The sequence below is a fragment of the Anarhichas minor genome, unplaced genomic scaffold (genome assembly GCF_050575085.1).
Source record: "Anarhichas minor isolate MPS153535 unplaced genomic scaffold, ASM5057508v1 ptg000012l, whole genome shotgun sequence".
Taxonomy (NCBI): domain Eukaryota; kingdom Metazoa; phylum Chordata; class Actinopteri; order Perciformes; family Anarhichadidae; genus Anarhichas; species Anarhichas minor.
Window position 1 is genome coordinate 49,111 of NW_027466458.1, and position 18,059 is coordinate 67,169.

Here is an 18,059-nt window from a genome sequence, read left to right on the forward strand (position 1 = left end):
AGCATCAGTGTGTTTTGGCCCTCCAGAGCCCCTGTAGGGAGGAGGTGTGGGGCCAACTGAGTATAATTGGGCTTCAGCTGATTAGTGAAGAGGGGCTCATACAGGATAGGGGGGGGGGGTGAGATGCTGAAGAGATATTAGGAGTGAGAGAGCAGAACCTTTGAATCAAACAGGAGGAGAAGGAAGAGAGAAGCTGACAGAACATACAGAGGGAAAGGATGGAGCAGGGAGTGTTTGAGTGCGCGTGTTGCATATTCATGACCGCTGCCGTGTTTGTATCCCGACTTCCTTTGCCATCTTTGCTCTCTTTTTGCTCTAAACTGAGTGCATTTGTCTGGGTGTGGAAACATAACTGAAGATGTGCAACAGGCATGTAGATTCTATGCATTATTTATTATCTGGTATTCATTTATGTAAAGGATTCCCCTAGTTTCCTATTAGTTACGATAACCGTGTACTCACCAGGTTTGTTGCTGAGATCTGGTAACGTGGCATCATTCTCTGAAAAGAAGTCAGACCACAAGCAGTCAGATGATTATACAAGTTTTAACAAACACAAGAACGTCAATATTGGATGATTCTGCAACACCTCGTACTAATGCCTCCAACTTTTTTCTCTACAATATCTGCACACGGCAATATCTGCCTCATGTCATCAAGGAGAGACTTATTGCACTGGTAATGGGATTGGGAATAAATGAGGCCCAGAATTGTCCAATTTAGACAGGATTCTTTAGGATATTGGGCTGCAATCTGTACGTAGGAAGTGGACACAGTCACTGTGACGTTTCCCATTGTTTTGTGGACTGAATAAAACAGTCTGTGAATAAAACGGTTTATTCCAGCAATCAGGGCTGGAATAACCCTCTATGGGGCCAGGGGCAAACATGAGTTGGGGGCCCCAAGTGGGCTTCGGTTGAACTATATCACCCCATGACATTTAAAAAACTGATGAGGGATTGCGAGCCCACATCGCTTCATTTTAAAGGGTCACGAGGAAGTTCCAATCTCACTTCCACGTGTAATTGCATGCATGTCGCCTATATCTATCAACACCTTTCAGGTTTTATCGCTGAGCAAGCACTTCTTTTTGCGTCGGGGAGAAGCAAGCCAGTCCACCGTTTGGTCGGACTGTTTGCTCATCAAATGAGGAGAAACTCTGACACACTCTAACGGTGCAAAAAAAAAAAGGAAAACCGTGGTTTGACCTTATCACAGAAGACATTTGGACCTCACAGAATGAGCCGTTACATGCCTCCCATTGCCCTTTACGGCAGCGTCCATGTTCACACACTGACGCCACACAGATGCATTACACAGTGACAGTGGTAAAGATGAGCGAGGCTTGTACAGAGTGCTTATGTGCTGCGTTTCTATCATTAAGGCCCTTCGCGCACACCAGAAATGAAGGGACAGGTAGTTCCATGTAAAGTTGTTTTCCCCCTCTCACCCCCCCCCCCCCCCCCCCCCCCCCTCTCTCACCCATCACTCACAATCCCTCTCTCACAACAGATACTACATGTAACAAATGTCAGATATGTGTGTGTGTGTGTGTGTGTGTGTGTGTGTGTGTGTGTGTGTGTGTGTGTGTGTGTGTGTGTGTGTGTGTGTGTGTGTGTACGTACATGTCTGTCTGTGCGTGTGAATGTCGGAAACATTGACAGGACAGGCATGGAAGCAGCTTGTTGAACTAATAGCCTAACTAATGTGTCTACATTCCCTCCCCCCCCTCCCCCCTCTCCTTACCTCCCTCACCCCCTCTTCCCGCTGCAAAACTGACATCTATGAACTGAGCAGAGGAAGGAGGGAGGGAGGGAGAAAAGAGGGGGGAAAAAAGAGGAGAAGAGTGGGTTGACAAGCGGCGGACCCTCTCGCCCTCCCGTCTGACTCCGTCTATCTCCCCCTCTCTCCCTGAGGGTTTGTCTCTGAGGGTAGCGCTATGATGAATAGGCCTGTCTGAGCTAACCTAGCGGAGACCAATTAGAGAGAGAGAGAGAGAGAGAAAAAGAATAAAGAAACAGAAAAACAATGAGAGAAACTGAAGCAAAAGGGGAGAGCGGGAGACAGAAAAGAGGAGATCGAGAGGAAGGGCAGATAGGTTAAAAGGGATGGGGTAAAGTGGAAAGTTTAAGACAAAGCATGTTGGTGTACTGTGTGTGTGTGTGTGTGTGTGTGTGTGTGTGTGTGTGTGTGTGGGTAGGTGTGTGTGGAAGAGCTGTCAGTGCTGAGGGAGAGGCAGCGTGAGGGGCTGGCCTCTTAAGTCTTAACCTCGTCTGCTGCTGCAGGAAAGGCTTCGACAGCAGAGACACACAAACAGGACCCACGCTCGAAAAACACCTACTCCTCCTCCTGAGAAACCTTTCACTGCCGCTCTCCTCGTTCTTCCCCTTCCCTCTTCCTGCTGGTTATTCTGTTGGTCCTAAATATGTTGGCATCTTTTTTTCTAGTTTTGGTGACATTTTGTGTATCAATAAATTAACTGATGTCCACCTCCCCGATTGATTGTTACTATTGGTGTTTGCTGCAGTGTTTTTGGACCACAGACTGTATATAAGAAGGGGACACAGTCACAGTGGTGTTGCCCATTGGTTTGTGGACTATGATTTGAAGCCTCGAGTTTGAAATTTCAGCCGTTGCCATCTTGTTTTTTTGTAACCAGCGAGTTGTTTTTTTTAAACTTAGAATGCAAAGCTTCCCCTAAGATTTGAAAGCTACGACTGACTATCATCGTCAGTGAACACAGAAAATCAGTTTTTAGTCCTAATTACATATTCAACTTTCAAATATGTTTATTATGTAGGGAATAATGATTGAAAGAGGGAGTGATTTATAACTTGGTGTCTCTTTGGTTAAATCTTGTGGCACCCAGGTAGGGATGCTGTATGCTTCTGGCAGCAAAAGGTTCGTCAGCAGAAGACGACCTGTAACGTTAGCATTAGCACCGATAGCCAACCCACGGAGAAAATGAAAAGACTCTGACTGACAGGTGGTCTTTGAAAATGCAGTCTAAACAAAAAAAAACTACAAAACTGATGGAGGACCCACTGCAGTAGTTTGCATTCCCCTGCAGTGTGATCGAACGATACGTTTTGGAAAAGAAATGTCCTCATCACTCGCTGTCACATCACCAACAACGGAACTCTGATGCTGGACTAGAAGGTCAGTAAATATCACCGTCAGACTTGTAAATAGCATTCATACCATCTTTCAGGTCATAATCACAACTTGGGAAGTTTTGATTGAGTGATTGATTATTTTTCCGGAAAGATCGAATATATATCAAATTTGGCACTTGGTAATACACATGTAAACTAACATGGCTGCCTCGCTTCATCATGATCCCATTGTCTAAGGCACTTAACCCTTAAAAAGTGCTACAATGTCAATATCGATGCTTTTCAACGATCACACAACCACCCGTGCAATCACACGACCGCCTCGAGTTGTCTGATACCATTCTAAAGTCTTAAGCACGAGAACCCTCTACCATCCATCCCAGATGATGTGAACGTTGCATTACACTGGAAAACTTTGGCGCCACATGTTGGCCCAGTCTGGCCTGGGATCAAATCCTGCCGACGCTTCCTCGCCAAAGTCTGCCAAACAAATGTTTCCTCCTTCAAACAAACATTTGATAAATGGCCTCCTCACTCTCCTCTTCGCAAATATCAAAACTCTCCCCGTCCTTCTCCTCCTTCCTCAACGAATCACCATCGTCCTCTCCCTCCCCCCAACTCAGAGACAATTACAAACATCCCTCTTCCCGTTTATCACCGACAATTAAACAGCACGGACGGAGGCGACTTCATGAGCAGAGAGTTGAGGGCGAGGAGAGACGAGAGAGTCGGCAGTGAGAAAGACAGAGGAAGGCTGACAGCACAATTAAGGTTTTTAATTCTCTGCTTGAGTGGGCCGGTCCAGTCTTTATGCTAATTAGAATGCCACGGCCGTGTAATAAATCTCTATGATCCAGCCTCATTTCCCTTCTGTCTCTATGTCTGTCTCTCTCACAACAGCGCGGAAAGTTCACCCACTACTTCCACCTTTTCGGCTGGAGTGCTAATAGTTTCGATAAAATTGTGTTTTTTTCATGCCGTTTTGAACGCTTCCCAGAGATCTGAGGGTTCCACAAGCGTGGCGGCCTGCGCCATTTACTGGTTGGCCAAGCATTCGCCGCCTTGCCTCGACGATGGTACCACTTGTAGTTTCTCTCCCTGTTAACTCGCTTTATTAGTGTTTTTACAGAAATATGGTTTGCATGCCCCCCCCCCCCCCAGCCACCGCGCCTTACAAACACACATCTACGGGCAATGAATGCAGAAAATATTCTCTCATTCCTCTCCCCCTCTTGCCTTATCCGCTCATCTCCATTTGACGGACATGTCTAATGATAACATCTGCGGATAGGAGGAAAACAGCACAACAATCCGCAGATAATTGGGGGGCCGCGCTTAAAGACGACGGGGAAAATGAGAGGGATAAGTGCACAACTGTACACTTGTTTGTTAAAGTAGCAACTAGCAGATATATTTCACCCTCATTTAGATCACGAGGACGCACGCTAATCAGTGCTTCTTTTTTTTTTGTCAGTTGTTTGCTACAAAGTGTCCCAAAGCCAATTTAAACACAAAATCTGTGGGAAATAAGAAACTGCAGTTGCATGTTCATTAAATAAATGAAGGTGGAAGCAGGTTCAAGCTGATTTTTACTTGAAGAAACACACAATGAGAACATTTTACAGCAGAGTCAGCCTCGCTGCACATCCGTGTGACCGAACATCCCCAGTCTGGTTTTGGTGTGAGGCCTCTCCGGGTACAAAACTCTCTCGTTTGCCGCGTCACCGTCGGCCATCTTGTACTGCGTGAGGGTCAAAATGGCCACCGCCCCCACCACCAGGGCCAGGTGGATCAGGTACAGGGCGACACGGAGGCCCGTTAGCAGCAGATAGACACACACAGTGGTGACACACCAAGGCCAGGCCAGGAGAAGCAGCAGGGAGTGATGCAGGGAGCTGAGGACAAGAGCCGGGACGGACAGGACGAGTCTGAGCAGCGCGGACGCCAGCCAGGAGTACAGAGACAGAGGGGACAAGAGGAGCGACGCCACGGCCTCGCTCACCGACGTGGCCTAAAAGAAGAAAATGCAAAGTTGACGTTATGATAACTGATGAAAAGGGGCCGGCGACGGAGCAACATCCAAGTGTATTTGGAGTCGTGGCTCTTTTAGCTCCATTTTGGTCTCCACCAACTATATATATATATATATCTGGCTTTTTAGCTTCTAAATGCTTCATATGTTCACCAGCTAGTCGCTTTTATTTATTTATTTTATTCAGGGCTCGCCAGAATATTAAATATGAAAGTTTTTTTTTAGCCCTGGAGGCCTTTTAAAAAAAATCTCTTATCCCTTTAAATCTCCCGACCCCCAAGTTGGAAACCTCTATATATAAAGCACGTGTAGGCCCTAATTACTTTAATCAACCTACCTCACAAGGATTTCCATACAAGCTGTCATCGGACATCTGAGCCTTTCGAAGCCCTGAAAAATAAAGCAATGGACAGATATGCAGTCAGAGGAACAAAAAGAAATGGATGTGTCATGCAGCTGCCTCACAAAACAAAAAAAAACTGCAAGCAAAATTATTGAACCGTATCAGTGTAACAGCTCTGCTCAAAAAAACATAAACTCACATAGGAAAAGGAGAATGAGAACGGTTGTCAGCAGGAGCCTCATGTCTCTCAAGCCTGAGAAGAACAAACAAAACCAGTGAACACAAATCTGCTGTAATCTGTCGGAGCATTCAAGAAGAATTCTACCTACTGCTTCCAAACTGGACACACTGGGTTTCAGCTCAACCCTCGCGCTGCTCCCCACTCTGCAAAGTTTCTCAGCTTCAACTCATTAATAATCCTCAGACATGCCCTCTTGGTCTGCTTTTCAAACCTGTTTCAAACAAGCATGGACTGAACTTCACAACATGAGAATAGAGATTGCAGTGCCCCCTGTTTGAATGGAGGGACAATGACAAGAATCAGTTCATTTCACTTCATTTAGATTTGCACACCTCTACAGGATTTTTATTTTTATTTTATTACGAGGAGGAAACAGTGACTCATCTACCTGATACAGAACCGAAATGTTTGAGGGCAAAGTCAGAATGCAAAACAGGTGAGAAGAATGTGGCTCATGTCGTGGCTGGAGACAATGGCGGAAAGGCCGGAAAAGAGAGTAAGAGTCTCTCTTACACAGGTGCATCTCAATGAATTAGAATATCATCGAAAAGTTCATTTATTTCAGTAATTCAGTTCAAAAAGTGAAACTCATATATTATATAGATTCATTACACACAGGGTGATATATTTCAAGCATTTATTTCATTTAATTTTGATGATTATGGCTTACAGCTAATGAAAACCCAAAATTCAGGATCTCGGAAAATGATAGAACATTGTGAATAAGTTCAATATTGTAGACTCATGGTGTCACACTCTAATCAGCTAATGAACTCAAAACACCTCCAAAGGTTTGCTGAGCCTTTAAATGGTCTCTCACTCTGGTTCATAGGCTACACAATCATGGGGAAGACATTGACACCCATGAGGGTAAGCCATGCACAAAAGGTCATTGCTAAAGAAGCTGGCTGTTCACAGAGTGCTGTATCCAAGCATATTAATGGAAAGTTGAGTGGAAGGAAAAAGTGTGGTAGAAGGTGCACAAGCAACAGGGATAAACGCAGCCTTGTGAGGATTGTGAAGCAAAGCCCATTCAAGAATTTGGGGGAGATTCACAAGGAGTGGACTGCGGCTGGAGTCGGTGCTTCAAGAGCCACCACACACAGACGTATCCAGGACATAGGCTACAACCGTCGCATTCCTTGTGTCAAGCCACTCCTGAACCAGAGACAACGTCAGAAGCGTCTTACCTGGGCTAAGGAGAAAAAGGACTGTTGCTCAGTGGTCCAAAGTCCTCTTTTCAGATGAAAGTAAATTTTGCATTTCATTTGGAAATCAAGTTCCCAGAGTCTGGAGGAAGAGTGGAGAGGCACACAATCCAAGTTGCTTGAGGTCCAGTGTTTCCACAGTCAGTGATGATTTGGGGAGCCATGTCATCTGCTGGTGTTGGTCCACTGTGTTTTATAAAGTCCAAAGTCAGCGCAGCCTTCTACCAGGACATTTTAGAGCACTTCATGCTTCCCTCTGCTGACAATCTTTATGGAGATGCTGGTTTCATTTTCCAGCAGGACTTGGCACCTGCCCACACTGCCAAAAGTACCAATACCTGTGAAGATGAGACGCCAGACCCAACAATGCAGACGAGCTGAAGGCCGCTATCAAAGCAACCTGGGCTTCCATAACACCTCAGCAGGGCCACAGGGTCATCGCTTCCATGCCACGCAGCATTGATGCAGTAATTCATGCAAAAGAAGCCCTGATCAAGTATTGAGTGCATACTGTACATGGACATAGTTTTCAGTAGGCCAACATTTCTGTATTACTCCATTAAGGTTAAACCCCCCCTTATCATCACCTCCACCATCGTTAACCCCCCACCCACCCCCGCTGAGATGCCAAGGAGAACCTGCCACCAATGAATGCCAATCAGCTGCAGCGCGGTTATGAAGGGGCGTCCTGTTTAGGAACGGGAGAGGTTGTTCAGATGTTGCTGGCAATGCTCGTCATTATTTAGCCATTCAGGCAGCCATAACAATCACACTCCTGCAGCCACTTCTGCCATTACCATGATCATCCACCATTTTCAGCGTCGGGGCTAAATCACCATCTTCCACTGTGGTTTTGAACGACCCAGTCTTAACTTCTCAAGGATACAATTCAGCATACTGTATATGTGGCAACATTTTCAGGTAAACGCATTACTTTTGCATAAAAATGCGGAGACAAAAAAAAATAAAAAATAAGTGTTTGTAGTTAAGATTCCATTATCAAAACATGTGTATTCAACATGTGCTTTCGAACCCAAAGTATCTAAAGTGACACTCTCCACTTACTTTCACTAAATATGAACGGACAGAAGCTGTCACTCAGCTAAACTATCACCATCAATCTGCCAACGAGGAGTGAAGACCGGGAGACAAACAGAAGGATGATGACAGGAGTGTAAAACACACCACTGCTCCATCAAACTGCTGAGTGAAAAAAACATTCAATGTCAGTGGAGTAGATAAATTAATCTAGATCGTCCATCACCATAAACACAAGCTTATTACACTTACGGGAAACCATTTATTTCGCTCCTTTTATGTCAATAGAAATGTGACAGACAATAAAAACTAGACAAGCACCAATGAGAAATATAAGCAGACGCTTCGTACAACACAACCATGTAAACATGTACATTAATGACAGTAAATTATATCTACAGGGGAGAATAACAACATCGAAACATAAATATGTAATAAGCAGCCAGAAGCTATACAGTTCATAGCGTTCTCCAGCTTAATAATTATGAAGTAAAAGAACAATGCTCTACATAAAACAAGATACGCTGTACAGGATCCTGGCATGTAATGCACCTTTCATGTAACATGTACTCTGGGGATTGCAGGCTGGTCTAAGGACAGGTTAAAATATTCACTATGAATAATGAAGGACTAATAATTAATGTGCTGAGACGCCTTCCCGTGTCTGAATCTGTGCATCCATCCCTGATCAGACATCATTTCTTCTTGGACACAAAAAGGCCAGTGTCCATTGGACTTGGACCAGGAAGTGACGTTGTTAGGAAAGTGCAATGATTTAGATACTGGACGAGGAGAGAATGTCCTCCACCAGGTGCTTGTAGACCCAGGCGTCTCCCTTCAGTCTCTGGCGCCGGATCCCGATGACCTCCGGCCTCTGCAGCATGCACACCTCCAGCTCAAACGCCATGGTGACCTTCCCGAAGTCACCCCATGTCCGACACTTCAGGGTATACCTAAAAGAAAGGCGGCGCAGGAACATTAAGATGGCATCAAACACTGGGCCGTCTGATCAGGAGAGGGGATGTGATGCGTTATCTTCTTACCCCTTCTGTGTGAAATCAACGTTTTTCTCCGGCAGGATGGAGAGGATCTGGTTGAGGATCTGGTCTGGATTGGTCTGACTGGTCAGAGTAACATTGTACTGCGCCTAGCGGGAAAAGATGAGACAAAGAAAGTGATGCGTGCAATACTCCAGATGCAGAACGGGTGACAAGTTAGCGTGCAGGAGCAGGTCCTGCGCTCCGTACCTTGATCTTGCGCGGGCCGTCTCGCCTCTTGCTGGGGGTGAGCATGGTGAACATCTTGTCCAGGCCTCTCTCCAGGGAACCGAACACGTTTCCTCCCCTCTTCTTCTTCCCGCTGTCTTCTGTGACCGCCATGTCCAACGACCGAGACCTGGGTTGGCAAACCGGGGTCTCACGTTTAGTCGCTTACCTAAACCTTCCACTAGATCGCGGGTTTACATTTCAGTGTTTCAGGACAGAAACGGGCACGAGTCAGTCCAATTCTTTACTAATTTAGGCGATTATCTCATTCAAACCGACTTAGACTGAGTGAGCGGGGCTGTTGGACGAGCATCATCCTTTAGAATTCAATCACCTGTTAATCATGGTTTAGTCTCTTTAGGCCACCTCGAAGTCTCCAGCATTCTTAAGCTTAGCTTATACTCGCCATAGTGAAGCCGGAGCGAGGTGCCCAAGTGGTCGCAGCACCTCTGAATTTTTGTAACTTGGAACACGCGATCCCGTGACTGTCACAAATAGTTTACTGATAAAAGCACTATTTCCATGTCGAGGGATTATACAAAGAAGGCCAATTTGTTTTAGATGCTTAATAAATAAGGTCTCAAAAATCTACATTTGAGTAAGTAATTCGCAGCCAAATCAGATTATTTACAGGATATTCAACCTTCGCTTCTTTACAACGCATTTAATACTTGACTTGTTTCTTTACAGGGCTTTTATGAAGGCGATAAAGTAGCCCATGAATATGAGGTATGAGTTTGCGGATAATTTCAATTGTGGACATTGTGGAGGTTGGTTTATGATTTCTTGCCGGTTACAACTACAGTCTATGGGCCATATATGGGCATTTCTATGAGTTACACTTCTTGTGTTTTTGATTCAACACAGCTCATTTAGTTTGAGAGCCCTCCGACATTTCGGACAATAATGCAGCGCACAGCGTATAGATTATATACGCCTCTGTGCATGCTTGGAGCTTGCGCACCATCTGCAGAGGCTCGCTACGGTGCCAAGCACCAGTACAAACAAAGCTGTACTGATGCGCTTTATCCTCCCTCCTGCCCCATCATCGTCCATATTCATCCCACTCAGCTGTGCTCACACAGTTTCTCTCCGTCACCTCAGAGCCTCCACTCACCTTCGCTCAGGACTGAAGGCCAGTATTTCAACGTCCGCCAGCTCCTTGAGCTCTGCTGCTCTCTTCTTAATGTGCTCTTTAGAGGCACTGCCTCCAGCTGCAAAACACACACAGGGACAGAGACCGTGGTTACAGCGGAGTATAGACACGTTAACCTCTTAGTCAGACCCACTCATGACAAAGTCTCGCTATTCAAAACGAGACATTTGATGAGGTCACCTCGCGCTCTGGGAAGTTGTGTTACAGGTTTTTGTTTGTCTTTATGTTTTATAGACCAAACGATTAGTTTAGAAAATAATCTGCAGATTAATGGTAAAAATGGTGCACAAGACATTGACAATATATTTCTATTTGATGGAACCACTGAAAACCAAGAGTTTGGGTTTGAATATTTAACTTTATCGTGTCACTCAGCATCTTAGAGCTTCAATAAACTGATCCAACAAATATGCGATACTGTCCGGACAATTTGAAACTAGATTATTTATTTTCAAACTCAGCCCTTTGCTCTTATACATGGAACTGGCTGGCTTCGTCATTGGGGTTGTTGAACACAAAGGCTTTGGTTAACACAGAGACAAGAGGCCTGACACACACACACGGACACACACAGACACACAGAGAGAGAGACAGGCTTTAGTGGCAAGAGAACACATGTCACTACAGCCCACGTGGGACAGTGAGCAGAGGAAAGAGACAGCTACACCTGTCACAGCACATGCCTAGGGACACACACACACACACACACACACACACACAGACCACAGTGAGTGTGTGTGTGGACAAGTTTGTCAGAGGCAGCATGTCTGCTCTGCAGCTTAGAGAACGGGAGGCTGTGAGGAGAGCAGGGCCGAGCCAGAGGTTTAACACCAAACAGGTCGGCTGCAGGCATCGCGTTTATAGAGGAAACTAATGAGGCCGGACATCTGAGCAGAGAATTCACTTTGACAAATAATTAAGACTTTAATGATCCTCCATTCATGTTAGCATCCTTCATTTATAGACCAGTGAACAGAATTAGCTCCCTGATAACCTCAGCTTCGAGTTGACAGAGATAAGTGTGCATGTGTCCGTTTTCAGTGGTTTCAGTAATGACAGCTAAATCGTTGGAAATATGAGAGGCTTTGGAGTAAAAACCGGCCCAATAAATGAGTTTATTACCAGAAGACAATTTACTTGCAAATGTGTGGCATGTGGACAGGGCACTTGTGATTACGAGAGCCGCGTGAAGGCTGAGCGAGGGGACGAATAAATGGAAGAGAGCGACGCGGAGAGGGACAGCTGGCTAATGCAAATAATCTAATGGAGAATGTGCGTCAAGGGCTTGTTTGGAACACAAAAAAACAATTACAGTATACAAATAAAGCGTATAATGAACTGAAGCTCTGTGTTGTCTGTCACTCATTACTGCCATGGGTTGAGTGGACTCCCCTTACCTTTAGGTGTGACTGCCTTGGTTTTGGTGCCATTGACGTGAGCATTTTGGTTGGGGGTGGTCAACACGTTCTTGTTGGGCCGTGCGCTCTTCTTACTGGAAGCAGGAGTGCGAGGAGGAGGCAACGCAAATATCTCGACGTCTTTCTCCTGCACGGTGATGTTCTCCTTGTTCTCGCAGGCTCGCTCTTGGTCGCGGTTCCTCCTGTCCTGGCGGTGCTGCGCTGGGGTCCGGCCCCTCTCTGGGGTCGGGCTGTAAGCGTACCTTTTCTCCGCTGGTCTCTTTGGGAACACGGAGAAGAGAGAAACGTGGTGAGGACATTTTTTTTTTCTTCCTCTTGATGGTAAAGAGTCACGGCGCTTCATAATCACGGCCGGCACAAGTGCGCTCCAACTTTCGCATACCGCGTCTTTGTGGTTCGCTGCTCCATCGGGCTGACCTCGGACTCCCTTGGGTGTGTATTGCTTGCCTTGAATCCACGGGCAGTCGTCGATGTAGTCCGAGCCAAAGTCCAGAGAACCCACAATCACGGCGTCCTCGTCCTCGCTGAAGTGAAGGGCTTCCCTCGCCTGGACACGAGAGAGAAAATAAGACAGAAAGATCACACTTTCAGAAAACACTTGGTACTGGGAAACAGTAAGTACTTTAGGTGTACAGGGTAGAGACGTAAAGACAGTCAGTAGCCCAGAAAAAGAACAAAGCATTTTGGGAGTCGTGGCACTGAGTCTGACCTGTAGTCCCTGGTGCAATGGAGAGCAGGAGTCCTCACACACGGTCGGTTTGGGGCGCAGGCGGACAGGTTTGCCCCTCTTCTTCTTTGACAGCAGCAGCAGGTAGGTGGCTGTAGTCTGGTCGTACCGCCACTGTGGGAGTTCATTTGTGTTAGACTGCGTATCTCACAGAGAGAATGTAAAATATCATGTTCGCACAGAATACGAGGGGTGCAAACATGATTGACAAGCGTAGTTCTCTCTCTCTCTCTCTCCGTTCACGACACAAGAAAATCAACAGATGATGAAGTGACAATAAACATTGAAATGTGAGCACAAACACGCACACACCTCCTTGACCAGCGCCGTGGTGCTCCCCCTTGATCGCTTCATGTTGACAGCCATCTCGGTGATACAGTCCTCGTCGATGTGGCCGAGCTACAGAGGAGACCAGGTACGTTCACACAAAATCAAAGACAGAGTTTTTGTCCCCCACATTTCTTATTTGTAAGCACTAAAACAGCAATACTCAAATAATAATATACATTTTAAGGATTATGGAATTGTTTTAGGGAAATGGTGTGGTGACTGAAAAAAAATTGGAATAATAACTAAATGGATCGAATCAACAGTTTGAATTCAAAAGAAACATGTTAAAGTCTGCAGTCTGTTTGTATGTTTGTGTCTGTATTTGTAAAGCAGTGTGCTTCCTGTATGAATGTGTGTGTGTGTGTGTGTGTGTGTGTGTGTGTGTGTGTGTGTGTGTGTACCGGCTGCTTGCTACGCCACTCCACAGGGCTGTTGTAGTCTGTTATCGCCCACGGATGGTCCAGCAGCTGTCGAACTGTCAGACGCCGCTTGGGGTCCACCTACAGGACGCACACGGAAACTACAACTCAATACGCAAGAGACCACACATCCAACAAGCTGCAGCATGTTTAAAATATTGCACATGTTGTATAAATTATATTCCAATTATGTAAATTCTAAATGGCTTCTTCTCCTCTATTGTAGCAAGTTGATGCGTCGATGTGTGTTGATGAGTTCCACCGTTGTGCAGTGATACGTTTCTGTGAAATAGCTAAAAAGGGAAAGACGGGGAGAGAGTGCGATTGTTTGTGTTTACCTGCATCATCTGGTTGAGGAGCAGGACACTACCTGGAGACAGCCACTGGGGGTTATCATATTTACCTCTCTGAAGAGGCACAAAAACACATAATTAAACGTGAATACACCAGAAACAGAGGCAAACGTAAATGTTCTCTGCTTTAGGGATTTGATTAATATCCCATGAACCATTAGAGCACACAATCATTGCAGGAAATGGAGACAAGATATTTAAGAGGAACACCAGGATCCAATATTTTTCACACGTCAAATAATAAAATAAAATAACACTTTGCTTTACATAGTTGGGGTTCAGCATTTCAAATGATCTGAAATACTAAACAGCTGGGACCGTGTCAGTGCTCTTACTGTAATCTTCTTGTAGAGGACCATGCAGTTGTCGTCATCAAAGGGTAGGTATCCACAGAGAAGGGCGAACAGCAGCACCCCCATACTCCACACATCCGCCTGGAGGTTACACAGCACGCAGCAGTATTTTCAGCTTTACAGTTAGGATTTCACAGCTCAGTTGCACCGAGTCATGCACCAGTGAATATGATCAGCGTACCATGAAAAAAGGGCAGAATTGGAAGTGGAACAGGCAGGTAATCATGACTTTTTTAGTGGAAATACAAATGCGAGGTTTTTGTTTAGCATTTAAGGGCAACCGCAGTGGCTCTAAATGTTGTAAACAGTAGCGTGCATGTCTCACCTCTGAACCAATATATGCTTTTCCCTGGATGAGTTCAGGAGCAGCGTACGCAGGGCTCCCGCAACACGTCATCAGCTCATAACCCAAACCTCCCTAGAAGAGAGATAACCACATACACATTGTGGTGGGAGCCAGCAAATAGATTTGCCACCATGTTTATGCTTTATATCCCTTTCTCATTACTTGATCGAACAGATAACAGGTATGATACTTTTGCCACAAACACAACGAGAGCGGGAAAGTTGGTGATTTACCTTCGGTTTGGCACACAATCCAAAGTCTATGAGCTTCAAGTTGTGGTCTTCATCAATCAGCAGGTTTTCCTACAGTTCAAGACGGGCATGGCAGCAGACGTTAAGACCAGCATGCAGTCACAGAAAAGCAGACACATTTTGTTGTCGTGTCACATCCTCTCAGTCAGTGGTGGTCTTTACCGGTTTGAGGTCTCTGTGTGCGTATCCCTGGCTGTGGACGTAGGCCATCGCAGACACAATCTGTCTGAAGAACACCCTGGTCTCCTCCTCTGACAGACGGTCTTTTGCTATGATGTAGTCGAACAACTCCCCACCTGGACAGTACTGAGATTTTAAAGAAAAGGACAGAGGGGGGATGCTAAATTACCGAACAGGACGATGTCACATTCCCACTCACACGCAGTGTCTGTGTGTTGTGTGCTCACCTCCAGCACCATGAAGATCTGGGTGGAAGTCTCTATGACCTGGTAGAGACGACAGACGTGCTGATGACTCAGGTTCTTCATGGCCTCGATCTCCACCTGCACACGGGGCAGGTCATCCTGGGGGGGGACAGATAGTTTGTTGTTTCTATTAATGTACAATTTGTTTTTTTAATTTGTGTAATTTTTAAATTGCTCAATTTTCAAATTAGAATTAATGATTGCATGCAGAAAACAAGGACATCAGCAAACATGGGCATCCAGATATATAATGAAGAATAAAGAACTAAATAAAGACAGATCAGTGGAATCATATTGTAATTAACATGAACATATTCTGTCGCCATTTTGCTGAATTCTGATTTCTAAATAATGACTTCTGTAAAATTGATATTTAGGTTAATATTTTAACGATTGTGAATAATTGTATATGATGTAATGCATAATAATGTTATAAGAGTTGATTGCAATGATAATAATTTTGAAATATTTTTTGCATGCATCTGCCATGTGTATAATTGTCAGTCATATAAACTTGCCAAATTCAGGATTTGTTGCCTTTCTTTGTGTCATATCATTGTAAACCATGCAATCGTCACTTTGGGGTGTGGCAACTTTGCGTTGCTATTGTTTTGCCTCAGGTTTCCTGTTTAATGCAAACATCTACAACAGATTTACCAACAACCTGAGTGTGTAAAGGGATTCTTTGACTCACCCCTAGATCCTTCTTGTTCATGATTTTAATGGCAACCTTCTCTCCCGACAAGATGTGTCGACCCAGCTTGACTTTGGCAAAGCCTCCTGACCAACACACAACGTTCATAACACACACACACATCAGAGAGGACATGGCACCGACAGAGCCGTTTCACGCGCTGCCACACATGAACGCCGTCATTACCTGAGCCGATAGTCTCATAAACCTCATAGTATCTGTGGAGCTCTTCGGCCCCGCCGTGCTCCGTTCTTTCCACAGGCATAGTCCCCGCTTCAGCCCCGCACCACGATAAACCTCTCTGCGGTAAGAGAAAGGGGTTTACAGAAGCAGTGTTAGCACTCTCGTTCGGTTCAAGATAAACGTTAGCAGGCAGCTAACGCCCAGCAAGCTAAATAGACGCTGAAAAGAATTGCAGCGTTAGCTGACAATACTCGTTAATACCACCAAACACAATAGAAGGAACGTCAGTAAAACATATGTCACTACTAGCTGACTGAATGCCGCTGCCCGACACGAATTTACCTGAATTTGTGTGAAAACGGGAGAGGAAAAAGGTAAAATCAGTTAGCAACCGTACGTCATGTGGAAAAGCACTGTGGCAGAGATGTTTTGTTTCACAAGTTTGAATTTCGCACGTCGACTGACTCCATTTCCTGCTTCCGTTTTGTGCGCGGCGCGCGCCATTGTGGCGAATAACAGTACTGCGGCCATGAAAAAAAGAGTTTCAACTTAATGGTGCGTTTAAAGGCTGTAGGTTGAATTGTACCGCATTAAACGGACACACATTTATATTGTAGACTCTCAATATAAATTTTGTATATAGATATTTAATCAACACCTCTCTCAACAACTTTTTTATGAAGGTAGACTGCATTAGTTTCATACATACAGGGAGAATAAGGAAAGGGGACAAACAGCAAATGCATCATAGGTGCACTGCATGATACAATAAAGCAGTAAACGTACTCAGATTGTTTACTTGAGTAAAATTAGCAATACCACAGCATTTATTTATTTAACTTCAGTAGAATCTAAGTACTATCAGAACTTCATGTGTACGCAGCATTTTAATGTTCTCGGTGGTCAAGATGGAGCTGGTTAGCTGTGGCATTTACCTGACGTCATGACCTCATGTGCATTCATGGGCAGGTATATACAACCAGTGGGATGGAAGGCATTCTGTGTGTTGCAATGGGTGACCTGCACTGCTGCAGGCATGTGGCTGCAGCGGCTGACCAGAGAGGTGTATTTAGGGTCTCAGAAGGTGTGTGTGTGTCTCCCCCTTTCACGGCTCCTCCAGCCTGTAATTAGCAGAAGGTGAGAGGTGAGGTCAGAGGCCGCTGCATGTATTTTAACAGATCCCCTGTCTTTTTGTCAGCCAGCTGTAATGACTATATAGAACCACTCTCACTGTTGCAGTTTTCTTGTTGGGCTGTAAGCGCCACAGTAGTTCTCTCTTGGCCAATGTCCTACATTAAAGGTATTGGAAAGGACATCTTGCTGCACCTGTTTTTGTCAATAGCATGTAAGTAGCAAGGCGTCTGGCAGTCAGGTCATCCCAGTCATGTATTAGACTGTGAAGTATACGAAAAACATGTTTACCGAGTGAAAATGTTACATCCTGACACTTAGCCAGCACTGACAGACAGCTGTGGAGGAATTTTTCGTGATTGATCGGTGGTCATCCTGTGTTTCTCATGGTTGTTAGGGAAGGAGTTGGTCGTTCGGGAAGCAACCGGTGGTTAGGGGGCGACCAGGTGTCAGTGGGATGACAGAAACCCCTCATTTGGTTTCTGGGTGCAGCTGGCCAGGACGGGAGAGAGGGACATCAAACAACCCACAGCTGGGGGGGGTAGAGGGGAAGACGAGTGTGAGGAGAAATGGAAAAGAGAAGGGAGAGCAGAGGAAGATGAGAAAAGAAAAGGGGAAAAGGAAAGACAAACGTAGAAAATCAGTTGGTATGGTGATGTAAGGACGACAAAGATTTAATTTCATGGCTGAGCTAAACCTCTATTGACTGTGTCCTTTTGCATTTTGACTTCCTTTCCTCTTGTTTTTTTGGCCAGCTAACACACACACACGCACGCACGCACGCACGCACGCGCACACACACACACACACACACACATTTTAAATAGTCAGATTATGTGGTTAAATCTTGTAGAAAGCAATAGAAAAAAATCGTTTTAGGCCTTTTTTTATTTTTTACAAAACTATCAGTAAGGGCTCTTTTATTCCCAAATCTGCATGAGCTCACAATCTTACTGCACATTCAAAACCTATTTTCAATGTACTGTAACGTTCTGTAAGCCAGTGGGTGTCCCCCCCCCCCCCCCCCCCC

At 45.2% G+C, this 18,059-nt stretch overlaps 1 protein-coding gene across 1 annotated transcript; it reads right to left on the bottom strand.

Moving 5' to 3' along the window:
• Positions 1–7,434: 7,434 nt before the first annotated feature.
• melk (maternal embryonic leucine zipper kinase) lies at positions 7,435–17,365 on the bottom strand. Its single transcript, XM_076090716.1, has 19 exons — positions 17,321–17,365; positions 16,834–17,019; positions 15,902–16,016; positions 15,716–15,801; positions 15,004–15,120; positions 14,759–14,902; positions 14,579–14,647; positions 14,325–14,417; positions 13,982–14,080; positions 13,632–13,700; positions 13,276–13,374; positions 12,857–12,943; positions 12,527–12,658; positions 12,200–12,364; positions 11,797–12,076; positions 10,361–10,457; positions 9,226–9,373; positions 9,022–9,125; positions 7,435–8,931 (listed from the first exon to the last, which is right to left on the bottom strand). The coding sequence occupies exons 3-19, from the start codon at positions 15,978–15,980 to the stop codon at positions 8,754–8,756; spliced, it is 2,046 nt and encodes a 681-aa protein (XP_075946831.1). The 5' UTR covers positions 15,981–16,016; positions 16,834–17,019; positions 17,321–17,365; the 3' UTR covers positions 7,435–8,753.
• Positions 17,366–18,059: the final 694 nt, after the last annotated feature.

Excerpts from the sequence above, each read along its gene's own strand:
- melk (XM_076090716.1), bottom strand. The coding sequence starts at position 15,980 with ATGCCTGTGGAAAGAACGGAGCACGGCGGGGCCGAAGAGCTCCACAGA. Across the intron at positions 14,648-14,758 it reads CACACAGAGACCTCAAACCG|GAAAACCTGCTGATTGATGA; the intron begins GTAAAGACCACC and ends CTTGAACTGTAG. Across the intron at positions 10,458-11,796 it reads CAAGGCAGTCACACCTAAAG|CTGGAGGCAGTGCCTCTAAA; the intron begins GTAAGGGGAGTC and ends TGTGTTTTGCAG.